This window comes from Pseudorca crassidens, chromosome 7 (assembly GCF_039906515.1).
Source record: "Pseudorca crassidens isolate mPseCra1 chromosome 7, mPseCra1.hap1, whole genome shotgun sequence".
In the NCBI taxonomy this organism is placed as follows: domain Eukaryota; kingdom Metazoa; phylum Chordata; class Mammalia; order Artiodactyla; family Delphinidae; genus Pseudorca; species Pseudorca crassidens.
Window position 1 is genome coordinate 75,007,073 of NC_090302.1, and position 12,277 is coordinate 75,019,349.

Here is a 12,277-nt window from a genome sequence, read left to right on the forward strand (position 1 = left end):
TAACACAGAAATAATACTCAAGAATGCTTTCGAGAGGAAATGGTCCACAGTTCACAACCTGGACACGATTAATTTATTTTATTCTTTACCTATTGCCTTCCACAGGCATACATTCTTCTCCATAGTTACAATCACAGTGAACCTAACCACTTTGGAACTTTCCATTCCCTTTTTGGATGAGGTTTCGAAGGTAGTCTTCTTTGGTTCTTAGAGACCACCATGCCCCTGGTCCTGTATACTTATTAACATCAGCACTTTTTGGAAGCCAGAGATGCCTCCCTGAGGGCTGGTTTCCAGGAAATATTTTTTTTTCCCTAAACTCTTCAGATTTGCCCCACTCAAAGCAGACTTTTCTCTGGGAAGGAGCTGGGCTGGTCTTAAAGAAGCAGGACCTACCACCACTCACCCATCTACTCTGGCTCTCCCCACTCCTCCTTAGAATCCTCTTACCTCCATCACAGAATCCCTCTCCTTCCTTCACTCTGGCGTGGGTGGGGCGGGGGTTTGCCCCAGATGAGGGGAAAGAGAGGTTAACACAGTTTAGCCCCGTAATCCACGCATCTTATTTGGTTGCTTTCCTTAGGCCCCCAAAGCTAAGGTTGGTTTTCTCGGCATTTCATCAAGGGTAGGGATTTCTGTATCTTGGGGAGCTTAGGAGGAGTGCTTAGAGGGGCAGAGCACTGGTAGGGCTCAAGTCTATCTCCCAGTGGAAGGGCAAAGTGTGCAGTGGCAGCATGGGGTCTGGGGAGGAAAAGGAGAGGGTGAGGGTAGGGGAAGGAAAGAGAAGGGATTGGAGAGGAGCAACCTCCCTGCAAGAAGGGTGCAGTATAGCAAGATACCACCTGAGGGCAGAGGAGCCACTTTCTCGGGCTTTTTTTTTTTTTTTTTTTTTCCGGTACACGGGCCTCTCACTGTTGTGGCCTCTCCCATTGCGGAGCAGAGGCTCCGGACGCGCAGGCTCAGCGGCCATGGCTCACGGGCCCAGCCGCTCCGCGGCATGTGGGATCTTCCCAGACCGGGGCACGAACCCGTGTCCCCTGCATCGGCAGGCGGACTCTCAACCACTGCGCTACCAGGGAAGCCCTGGCCTATTATTTAAGTCAGAGATTTTCAATTCCTATTGCGCCTAGAGTCGTCTGGGGAAATTAAAAAAAATACAGATGCTGAGTCCTACGGCTTAGGTATGCTGATTCAATTATTCTGGGGAGGGCATCCTGCATCAGTTTTTTTTTTTTTTTTAATTCCCCCAGGCGATGCTAATACTGGAAGTGTTGCAAACTAATGTACTTAAGTGATTTGGGGTTTTACTATCGTTGATTAATATTATCGATGCCGTCAGCATGGATTTATCTATTACTATAATGTTTCATGCTTGTGCTGGGTTTGGGGATAATATTCAGACACAGTGTTCTCCTTCAAAGAGCTCAGAGACACATAATGAACAATCGTAACAGTGGATGAGGCTGAGGAAAGTGCAGGTGCCATGGGAACTCAGAGGAAGCGCACTGAAGCTTTACAGTAAATGTCAAATAGATATCAGAGATGTAAGAATGAGGTGGGTGACCTGGAGGACGTGGTATATATAAAAATCGAGAGGCAAAGGAAAGCATGGAACCTTGGGCCATTAAGTAATTCAATATGGCTGGAGTGTGATGCAGAAAAGAGGAAGAGTTAAAATGCAAGGCTGGAAGTTTCCAAGGGAGTGGAAAGTTCCAAAACGGTTAGGTTCACTGTGATTGTAACTATGGAAAAGAGTGTATGCTTGTGGAAGGCAATAAGTAAAAACTAAAATGCAAGGTTGGAGTTAAAACGCAAGTGGGGATAAGGTCCTGAAGAGCTTTGGATGCCAGCTAAGGACTTGGGGACTCACCTAAGCATCGGGGATCTTGTGACAACAGGGACATTAAAGAACTTTAAGGAAAGGAACCACATGGTTGTACTTACCATTTAGAGTGATTGTGGTGTGGAGAACAGGTCATTAGGGGGTGAAACTAGAGGCTGGGAGGTCTGTGGAGAGGTGGTTTCATCAGGCAGGAGATGATGGTGGCCGGCACCAAGGTGATAGCAGTAGGGACAGACACATGTGGGCAGATCCAAAAGCAGTCAAATAAAAAAAAAAGGAAGAAGTGTGCATGGAAATCAGTCATTAGGAGGTCCGGGGTCTGAGGTCAGCTGGTTGGGAGTAAATGAGAGCAAAGACCAAACAGGAAACGGAGACAACTCTTTCCATTCCATAGCTGTGAAGGGGAAGGGAGAAAACCAGGTGACAGATGGGGTGGGGTGGACATAGAGAGAAGGGAGGCGTGGATGTTGAGGAGAACACTGAAGATGTAGATGTGAGAAAGTATCCTTTTTTAAAAAAAGAGCAGTTTTAGGTTCACAACAAAATGGAGAGAAAGAGGTACAGCGATTTCCCATATACTCCCTACCCCACACATGCATACCCTCCCCCATCATCAACATTCTCTGCCACAGCGGTACCTTTGTTACAGCCAGTGGACCTGCACTGCCGCGCCATAATCACCCGAAGTGTATAGTTTACAGCAAAGCTCACTCCCGGCGTTGTACATTCTATGGGTTTGGAGAAAGTTATAACGACATATGTCTTTAATGACGGCATCTTACACATTTTCACTGCCCTAAAAATCCTGTTTTCTGCCTATTCACACCCCAAACCCGACCCCACCCCTAGCAACCATGGATCTTTTTTGAGAAAGGATACTTTTATATGTAAACCTTAAAGTACAGGACAACCGTTTGGGATTTATGGTCAGAAAGAGCTTCAAAATAGTGCCAGTAAATAAAGAACTGGGAGAGAATTTCACATTCAGGAGTAATCCTTGGGATCCAGGTCAGGGCTGGTCTCATGGAAGGGGAGTCTGGGAGAATGCCTGCTCTGGTTTTGAGGGGGGCTAAGATCCCCTAAATACTCCTGATTTTGCCCCACCCACTGGCTAATGTAAGCTGAAATGCCACTGTTAGAGCTTGGACAGATCTCTGGGAGGGAGGGATCCATCTCTCAGTAGGGTTCATATATTCCTGGGGTGGGTCGAGAGGAAAGGAACTCAAATTCATAGCAAATTTGAGGAAACTAGGAATAAAACTCAGAAGTCAAACTTCACATTTTCCAGTCCACATCTCATTTTCCCCAGCCTGGACTCAGTAAGCCAAGAAAGGGGGCAAACCTGGAGGGAGTCGGGGCCAGGCACCCAAAGGGTGGGCAAGTGTCTCTCACCCTGTCTCCAAACCCAATGCACGTGGCACTGGCTAGAAGTCATCACCTCCTCTGTGAGTCACAGGCACACTCTTCCCTTTGGCCTGAAATGCTCTTTCCTCGCCCATCCACCTGATGGTGCCTACACATCTTACAGAACCGAACTCATGTGTCCCCTCCTCGGGAAACTCCTGCAAAATCCTCTCCAGGCACACGTGGTCTCCTGGCATCACTTTAGCCTTTCCTGCGTTATAGCTTACTTCTCAGTTCCTAGGCCCGTCTCTCCTTTCAGACCTCTGAGTGCCTCTGACAGCCACAAAGGGAATAACTGAGTGACTAGCAAAAGGACACACACGGGCTTCCCTGGTGGCGCAGTGGTTGAGAGTCCGCCTGCCGATGCAGGAGACATGGGTTTGTGCCCCGGTCCGGGAAGATCCCACATGCCGCGGAGCGGCAGGGCCCGTGAGCCATGGCCGCTGAGCCTGTGAGTCCGGAGCCTGTGCTCCGCAACAGGAGAGGCCACAACAGTGAGAGACCCGCGTACCGCAAAAAAAAAAAAAAAAAAAAAAAGGGTTCACACATCGTTATTTTTCTTTATATGAAACTGTGGTATTGGCCCCTTGAGGTAAGTGGGACACTCACACAATTTGCAGGTCTTTGAATTTAAAAGCACACTTGTGGGTGGGACATGGGCAAAACAGTTCCTGAGTCTGCCACGCCTTCTGTCTGGGGGCCTCCCCGTGGACTTGGGTGAGCCCCAGCTTCAGGCCAGTGGCGAGCCTTGGGAAGGGGCCCTGTCCAGCCTAAGCGGCATCTCACCTCGTTCTCTCCAGGGACGGCTCCCCGTGCGCTGGATGGCGATCGAGTCACTAAATTACAGCGTGTATACAACCAACAGTGACGTGTAAGTAAAGCCTCTCACTGCTGAGGGATTTTTTTTTTTTTTTTTGTCCCAGAAAAATACCCATTCGACAGAGGTTTTAAAGAGAAGCAGGAATATCGTATCCGTCTGGGGAATAAAGCTAATCACTAATCCCAGGAAATCCCAGACTAAATGAAGCCACAGAGGGGACAGTTTTCCCTGGTGGCAGGCTTTGGGTTTCTTTCTGCATGTCGAGGAGTGACCTCAAGTGGTGAATTCCTCACCTCCAGAGGAGCAAGGGGCATCCCAGCCTTCCCATGGCTCCACTCCCCAGACTGGCCTCAACACAAGGACCTAGATCAGAGGTGGCGGCCCACAGTAGCTGCTGGGGGTCAGAGGTGGCAGGGATGGAAAGCAGACAGACACAGTGGGCACCATCTCTGCTTGCAGCCTGCGTGACAAGTCTCAGGCTGGCGGGGGACGGAAGGGTTGGGATTGAGGCCTGAGCCCTCTTGCTCAGGTTTCCTCTTTTCAGGAGGAAGAACTGAGGCCCAGAGTGTTACTGTGTCTTCAGTGTGTGCCTTTATATGTTCTCTCACATCATCTCTGCATAACTTTAAGAAATGGGTGTCCCCACTTTTGGAAGAATACACTAAGAGGCCTCAGGAGTTCTAGTCACTTGTCTCAGGTCACACGAGTATCAGGTGGCAGCGATGGGATCGGACACAGGTCTGTCTGGCTTAGAAGCTCCTGCTTTCCACCTTGCGTTCTCTACCTAAAGCGAGTGGGAGCTCTGGCAGAGTTAACACTGTTTCCCTGTCATAATCCTTCCATTGGCCGAAGAGGAGATAAAGGCATGCTGTGTGCAAGGCCCTAGCCTAGGAAACGGACGTGTAACTTTTCCTTTTCTGACCTAGGCTTAGTCGCCCTGGCTTTCTGGGCAGAAAGTTGACTGGGCAACATGCGCGCTGATTATTGGTTTCCCTTTTGTCCCTCTGCAGATGGTCCTATGGCGTGTTACTCTGGGAGATTGTTAGCTTAGGTGAGTATCCATGTCTACCCACCACGTGAGGCTCTAGGCAAAGGGAGTGGGCCCCTCCCGGACTCCTTTACCATATGCTTTCATGGATAACGTGTACGCGGTGCCAACAGACGCCACTTGGGAAAAGAACCTTACGGGTTTCCATGTTTGAGTGTGTTTATTCCCGTGGTTCTCTTTATGACAGCCCTGTGTCTAATGTCATATTTAATACTAATAACCTGGTGGTCAAGAATTTCATTCTGAGTTGTCTCTGCTTGTGCACAGATGTCACAGAGCTGTCATAAGTTTCCTTCTACAACTTGAAGACAGTATATTATGAAAAGACATTTTCTAAGGCCATTTAATACCATGGGAAAATGTGCATGCCCAAAACCAGAAAAAATTCCCATAATCTGTTTTATAAATATTACACGTGAAAAAAACTGGGAGGACTACACAGGATTTAAAAAATGTAGTTTTCTGCATTATTTTTTGTATTTTCCACAATAAACATGTATTGCTTTTCTAATTAACATTGATAGATAAAATAGGAATTGCATAACATAAATACAGACTTCCAATTAGGAAAAAGATCCATGTCATTGGTACAGTAGATGTGCTATGTGTAGACAGACTTGGGGAAGAGGAATAGCACGGGAAGGAAGGAGACTGTGGTGGATCCTCTGCACTAAGGAGACGCTGCACGGGAGCACGGTCTGTAGCCGAAGTCCAGCTGTGACGTGCGGTAGGCTTGTGCCGGAGGAAGATCACACCGGGCGCTCAGCATTGCTTGACACACCCCGTCTTTCTCCCAGCCCCTTGGCTGTATAGCCTCAGGGCAGGAGATGCTGCCTTCTGCATCCGAGGGGGCTTAGGGCGCACCGTTTCCTGTCTTCCAGGTGGCACCCCTTACTGTGGGATGACGTGTGCAGAACTCTACGAGAAGCTGCCCCAGGGCTACAGATTGGAGAAGCCCCTAAACTGTGATGATGAGGTGTAAGTCAGGCCTCACCCGGGGCCATTTTATCCTAACTTTCCCCCGTACCTTTCTTGGACTGACTCTAATGAAGGAGCTATCTGATACATGCCCATATGTTTACCTATATGTACCCACAGGCACGCACACACGCACACCCCAGATAGTCAGAAACAAGGGGGTTCTTGAAATTAAGACTGTGATGCAATGGGCAGGGAATAACAGCTTTCTAGGCATAGAAGTCCAGGAGGAATTTAAGGTGATGATTCTTGGTTGAATCTTAAGGTTGAAATGAGAAAGGGCAACAAAGACAGAAAAGATCTGAAATAAATTCATAAAATTATCCACGAATAGATGTATGAAACCTTGAGACTAACTTTGGGGACAGAGATTTCAGAGCTGTTATATTAAGGAAGACAGATTTTTCTTCATAAAATCTTACTTCTATGAGGATTATTTTCCAGGAATAAGTATTCTTCTCAGGGGAATAATGATTATCTTTAGTGATGTTGCCATTCCCAGAGCTAACCAATGTAGTTGCTGCCTAACTGGCATGATTTGAAGAGTGCAAGGCTCTAGGCTGAGCAAATAATTTACCATCCAGACCAAGCCACTTCTAAGAGTGAAGTAGGGTGTTATTATTGTTATGGTACAAGAGATATAAAACTAGACCATCCTGGGAAAACCTGCATGTATTTGAACCATCATTGGACAAAGTCCCTAAAATCCCACGTTTTAAGATTCATTCCCTAAGGATTCATTCCCTAAGGAGTGATATTTTCAGCCCTTATGAAACTTCTGTTAAAGTACAAACTGTTCTATTGATAGAATCTCTCACACCCCAGGCTGATAGCGCTCTGTGCACTACAGTTCCCCTCAGTCACTTGGTCAGCGTGTGAAATCTTGAGCCCCATTGCCAGACATGACTCTGTACATCTAGGGTAGTTCCCAGGAATCTGCATTTTAACAGTACAAGTAGTTCTGGCCACATTTGAGAAAGTACTGACTTAGACCAGCACTCCCTAAACTATATGGAAAGTGTGAGACGTAAATAAATGACACAAGAGTTCTGTGATCAGTTATGTCTGGGAAGCTTCTAGGTTAAACCTGGTTAAAAAGGTTGTTTGTTTTTAATGGAATGACTTCTCAAGATTTTCCTGGGTCGATCCCTAAGATCGAGGAAGATGCGATGGGTGGCATTTTGCAAATTTACTTGAGCACGGGGCCATTTAAAAAAAATAAAACACTGACATTTTGAGAGGTGTGGTACTCCAAGGGACATGCTGCCCTAGACATGTAACTCAGTTCTTTCCAGATAATCAGAATAGCTGAGACCAAGATCCTGTGGGAATGGTACCTAAAGCAGGCACTAGATCTACTGGGAGAAGAAAGGGGACTTGGATGGGGAGATGGGAGGCCTAACAGAACCTTCCTAGGTGCCGTACTTTTGTCTTTTACTGGCTAAGCATGATGACCATGCGTTGGGTGGCTACATTCTCTTTTTTGCCATACCCTACACCTGGCTGTGCCTAGGCCTGAAGCACAGTTGTAGACTTAACCCTTTCACTGTTTTCAAAGGTATGATCTCATGAGACAATGCTGGCGGGAGAAGCCTTATGAAAGGCCCTCATTTGCCCAGATCCTGGTGTCCTTAAACAGGATGTTAGAAGAACGAAAGGTGAGTATGGAGATCAAATTCTACATAAGTAGAATTCATGTGTCCACTGTGGTTAATAAAAAGTTGATACAAGTCAACAGGTTCCCCTGAGCATGACCCTAGGTGCTATAGGGACATAAAAGATGTGGACCCAACTTTGAGGAAGTTACAGTTTTGGAGGAAATAAGATTCCTATATAAGATACAGTCACACACAGTAGAACAACATATAGAACTGGCTTATTCGAGCTAGAAGGAATCTTAAATCTCATTAGTCATACAGCCTGACCCTTTAATTTTATAGAGGAAGAAACAGACTTAGAAGGGTGAAAAGTGACTTGCCCAAGGACAAACAGCAGGTAGACAACAGAGCGTGGTCTACAGGTTACTACGGGGAGGGTCAGGAATTCTATCAAAATTTCTAGAAAGTAGTTGTCTATACAGATCTGAGGTTCGAAAGACAAATCTAGGTTAGGGAAGTAGATGTTGAACGTCATCAAAACCCAGTTGGTAATTAAACCAAAGATGTGGGTGAGGTCACACAGCAGGAGATGAGAAGCAGACAGAGAAAGGGGCCTTAGAGGATGTGGGGCATGTCAGGAGGGACCAGTGAGAGACCATGAGAAAGAGAAGCCGGAGACTGAAACAAGTGAAAGGAAGCAATCTTACTTGCAGAAGTCAAGGGATGCTTTTCAGGAAGAAAGTTGTTAAACACGACAGAGGCAATGAGGATAGAAAACTACCCCCCCCAAGTATCTGCATTTGTGTTGAAACAAGCTAAGGAAACCGGGGTATTACTGTAACTGCCCCTGGCGGAGGCAGGACTGAGCCAGTTTGTGTCTCTGAACCACTCTTGTTCTAGACCTATGTGAATACCACGCTTTATGAGAAGTTTACCTACGCGGGAATCGACTGTTCTGCCGAAGAAGCAGCCTAGGACAGACCATCTTCAGCTGTATATTCTGTTTCCGCTTCACCGGCATGAGAGACCCTTGAGACCTTGATGCCAAGCAGGCAAGCCTCTGTCAAGAGAGGTGACATGGAATATGGACGTGTATATAGATTGCTGTCTGTCTGGGACATTCACCGTAAGACCCCTGTGTGTGAATCTATAGTACCCTCTATTAGGACTGTATATACTGTGTTGAGTAAGAATGTGCTGGAATCAGAATGCCTGTTTGTGGTTTCATATGCAATAATATATTTTTCTAAAAACATGGACTTTACAGGAAGGTGTGAGAGTACAATTACTGTAGTGCATAACTCATTGTCCCAGATATTTTTGATATTTTTGATATTTACCTATATACTGGATGTTATGTTTTGCTGTGTAGAAGAAAAGATTGTAAACCTGACCCTGATAGCACAGGTGAGAAAAGTAGGGAAAACGTATGAGTTCTTACAGGACATGGATTTAAGTCTGTACCTAAGCGACATAAAAGAGCTTCTTCTATCTCTAAATTTTCCCCCTCACCTGTAGAAGCCACCCCAATTTCATTCCATAATTTGACAAGTTTGTCAGGTGTTTCCAGAGCCCACAAGTCAGTCCAGAACGCTAACACTGAAAAACAGATTTAAATCTCGTTCCTTAGAAGCCTAAGAACTTTGAGAGAAGTATAAGTTTGATAAATTAATAGGATTTAGTTTTAGTTTCTTTGATAACATTGGTGTGTTTATTAAGAAATTAAAATAGGAAGCTTGGAGTTAGTTATATTTGGGAGACATGTGACATCATATCAGATTAACATCCCTACCTGTATTGCACATTGTAAAAAGTTTTAGTTTTGATCATTTGTGAGTTTACCGTTTATACTGTAGGCACATGCTACACTGAGATCATATAGTAAGTGAATAAATGTCTTGCCTACCCATTTTGTCCAGGAATGTGTCTCATAGGTATTGCCAAACGTCTGTATTATACTTTTGAGAAAAACACCTTAAACACCTTAAATTATCATCCTCTACCTTGTTGGTAATATGCAGAGAGCAGTTGGTGGGTATATGCCACCAGACATATCTCAAGCTCACAAGATTAGAAACGTCTTCCAGAAGTATCCTACTGTCTAATCTGTTTTCTTGCACCTCTGGTAGTATTCCAATGTGAACTGAGGGCTTAGAACTAGAATCCCTTTTAATTGTGCTGCAATGTTAATAGTTCACCATACTGCATAATGTTCCATATTCCTGCCATCTGCTCAACTTTATGCATCAGAAACAATGACCAGGAAACTGTATTTGTCCCAAACGCTCTTCATCCACAACAGCATATGCAGTGGAGACACAACAAAAGCAAGACTGCTGTCGCAGCATTTATTTCATCAACTAAGTAGGGGCTCAAATGAAGAGCCATTGAAAGTAGGTCCAAATATATACATATATATACTATTTATAGATATATGTATATATATACGTATATATGTATATATATATATGTATATATACATAAATAGTTCCTTTTTGCTTTTTACCCAAATGTTGTGGAGATACTCCTGACAGCTCTTGGTCTGCATGTACATGGAACTGAACGAGAACAAGGATGATCTGAAAAATGTAGATAATGTCTTCAAATTTTGCATGTGGCTTTGGAATACACAATAACAGCTGCTTTTTCTATAACAGCCTGACCTTCTTGATTACATATATTTAAAATACTTTAAATTTACATCATTACAAATTTACTTCACGTCAGGTGTAAGAGATGACTAAGGAAGTACTTACGGTATCAAGAAAAAGGAACTGGACTTCCCTGGTGGCACAGTGGATAAGAACATGCCTGCCAGTGCAGGGGACACGGGTTCGAGCCCTGGTCTGGGAAGATCCCACATGCTGTGGAGCAACTAAGCCCATGCGCGACAACTACTGAAGCCCGCGTGCCTAGAGCCCATGCTCTGCAACAAGAGAAGCCGCAATGAGAAGCCCGCACACCGCAAACAACGAAGAGTAGCCCCCGCTCGCTGCAACTAAAGAAAACCCGCGCACAGCAACAAAGACCCAATGCAGCCAGAAGTAGATAATTAAAAAGAAAAAAGAAAAAAGAGAAAGGAATTCAGTGATACTTAAGATTTACTTGTAAATTCAAAGTACCAGAGCAGCAAACCTGAGGTGTTTACTGAGGGCACGTCATCACCATCAACTTGAATTTACTCCTGGCCCAGAGACCATACGATTGACAGCTCTGGGTCTCATCCCTACCCTTGGCAGAGAAACCTTTGTAGCATGTTAACGGCATTGATATTAAAGATTCATACTTACTCAAAGGTCAGTAGTCAAACTGAATAAAGTCATGTCATTTCCATGGGCCAGTTTCCACATTATCAAAAAGCAATTAAGAAGGAAAGAACCAACGCCTTAAAGGAAATTAGACAATTCCAGTACTGGGTATATCGATTAGATCTCAGTGTGTTTAGAAGAGCCGTAGGACACTGCCTTAAAAAAAAAAAAGTCAGTGAGTTGTTGATATCAAAATCAAGTAAGAATACACCAGTTAGATTAAAAACACATTACACAACAGCCAAATGACCAGAACTTTTATGTTAATAGTACACTGAAAAGCTTACATTTACTTCCATAGATTTTGTGAGGAAAATCTCCACTTCTATTTCTATATAGATGATCTAAAGAAAACTTACAATTTTGTTAGGTAAAGATGTTTCTATCTCCAAGCAGTATAATGGTTCTAAGTATTTAGAGAGAAAAAGGAATTTAAGTAACCTGAGAAATGACCTTTGTGAAAGTCCCGGACCCATTACTTCAACTTCAAACCATCTTCCACTGTTATTTGTACACTGCCTACGAAGATGAGTCAAATTCCAAAAAAACCTAATTCCTTCCCCCGCTCTTCCCCAGTCACAACTTTAGAAATCACTGTGGAAATTTAACCTTTAAAATGTAATAAATAGACCTCAACAGTGCTTTTCCTTCTCCTCTTCTCTTTGAAAGTGTGGAGAAACCTCATGTTATTGTAGACCAAACTCTACTGCCAGCAGTGAAGGCCAAGTAGTCACGGATGCAATGCAGAGGTTTAAGATATTCTTGGGCAAAGTGGTTACTTCTTTTCTTTCAGGTCGTCTTTTACCTTCCAGAGTTCCATGCAGGCGGTTGCATTTTCACTTGAATTGTGACCTCCAAATAGTATAGAATATAAAATAGCACATTAGACAGACAACTCTGTGATGTTACCCACGGATAGTCTCAAAACGACGTCTTGAGTTTGAAACAAAATTACCACTGGCCACTTATCAATATTTCATTATTTCATACCTAGAACAACCCCTACTGGTTGCTTTAGAAATGTTTTACATAAATCCAGATGAACAAGCATCTCCCTTTTTCTATGTGACCTGTCCTCAGTCATGTGGTCACTACATTGCTATGACTGGATAGCACATCAGTACCTTCTCCATGAACCTCGTTTCCAGGGAGATACACCAACAAAGTGACAGGTACCACTGAACGACAGCGATCTGACAAGAAGCCAGAAATAAGAGATGCTAGAAAAAGTACACCTCTCTAGACAAAGAGTGACCTTAGATACAAAATGACATGGTT

The 12,277-nt window shown here is 44.4% G+C and overlaps 2 protein-coding genes across 3 annotated transcripts in view; one reads left to right on the plus strand and one right to left on the minus strand.

Annotated features, from left to right (window-relative positions):
- TEK (TEK receptor tyrosine kinase) overlaps positions 1 to 9,600 on the plus strand; it is a 103,929-nt gene extending 94,329 nt beyond the window's left edge. For both annotated transcript variants that reach the window (XM_067744552.1, XM_067744551.1), the window contains 5 exons: positions 4,048 to 4,118; positions 5,078 to 5,118; positions 5,997 to 6,093; positions 7,652 to 7,751; positions 8,592 to 9,600. In XM_067744552.1, coding sequence (XP_067600653.1) covers positions 4,048 to 4,118; positions 5,078 to 5,118; positions 5,997 to 6,093; positions 7,652 to 7,751; positions 8,592 to 8,666 — 384 coding nt within the window. In that variant the 3' untranslated portion in view covers positions 8,667 to 9,600. The remainder of the gene's footprint in view (positions 1 to 4,047; positions 4,119 to 5,077; positions 5,119 to 5,996; positions 6,094 to 7,651; positions 7,752 to 8,591) is intronic.
- A 92-nt stretch (positions 9,601 to 9,692) lies between these two features.
- The window catches only part of LOC137227916 (RNA exonuclease 1 homolog), a 51,368-nt gene continuing 48,783 nt past the window's right edge, over positions 9,693 to 12,277 (minus strand). The window contains exon 12 of the mRNA XM_067744553.1: positions 9,693 to 11,851. Within this exon, the coding sequence (XP_067600654.1) occupies positions 11,775 to 11,851 (77 nt within the window). The 3' untranslated portion in view covers positions 9,693 to 11,774. The remainder of the gene's footprint in view (positions 11,852 to 12,277) is intronic.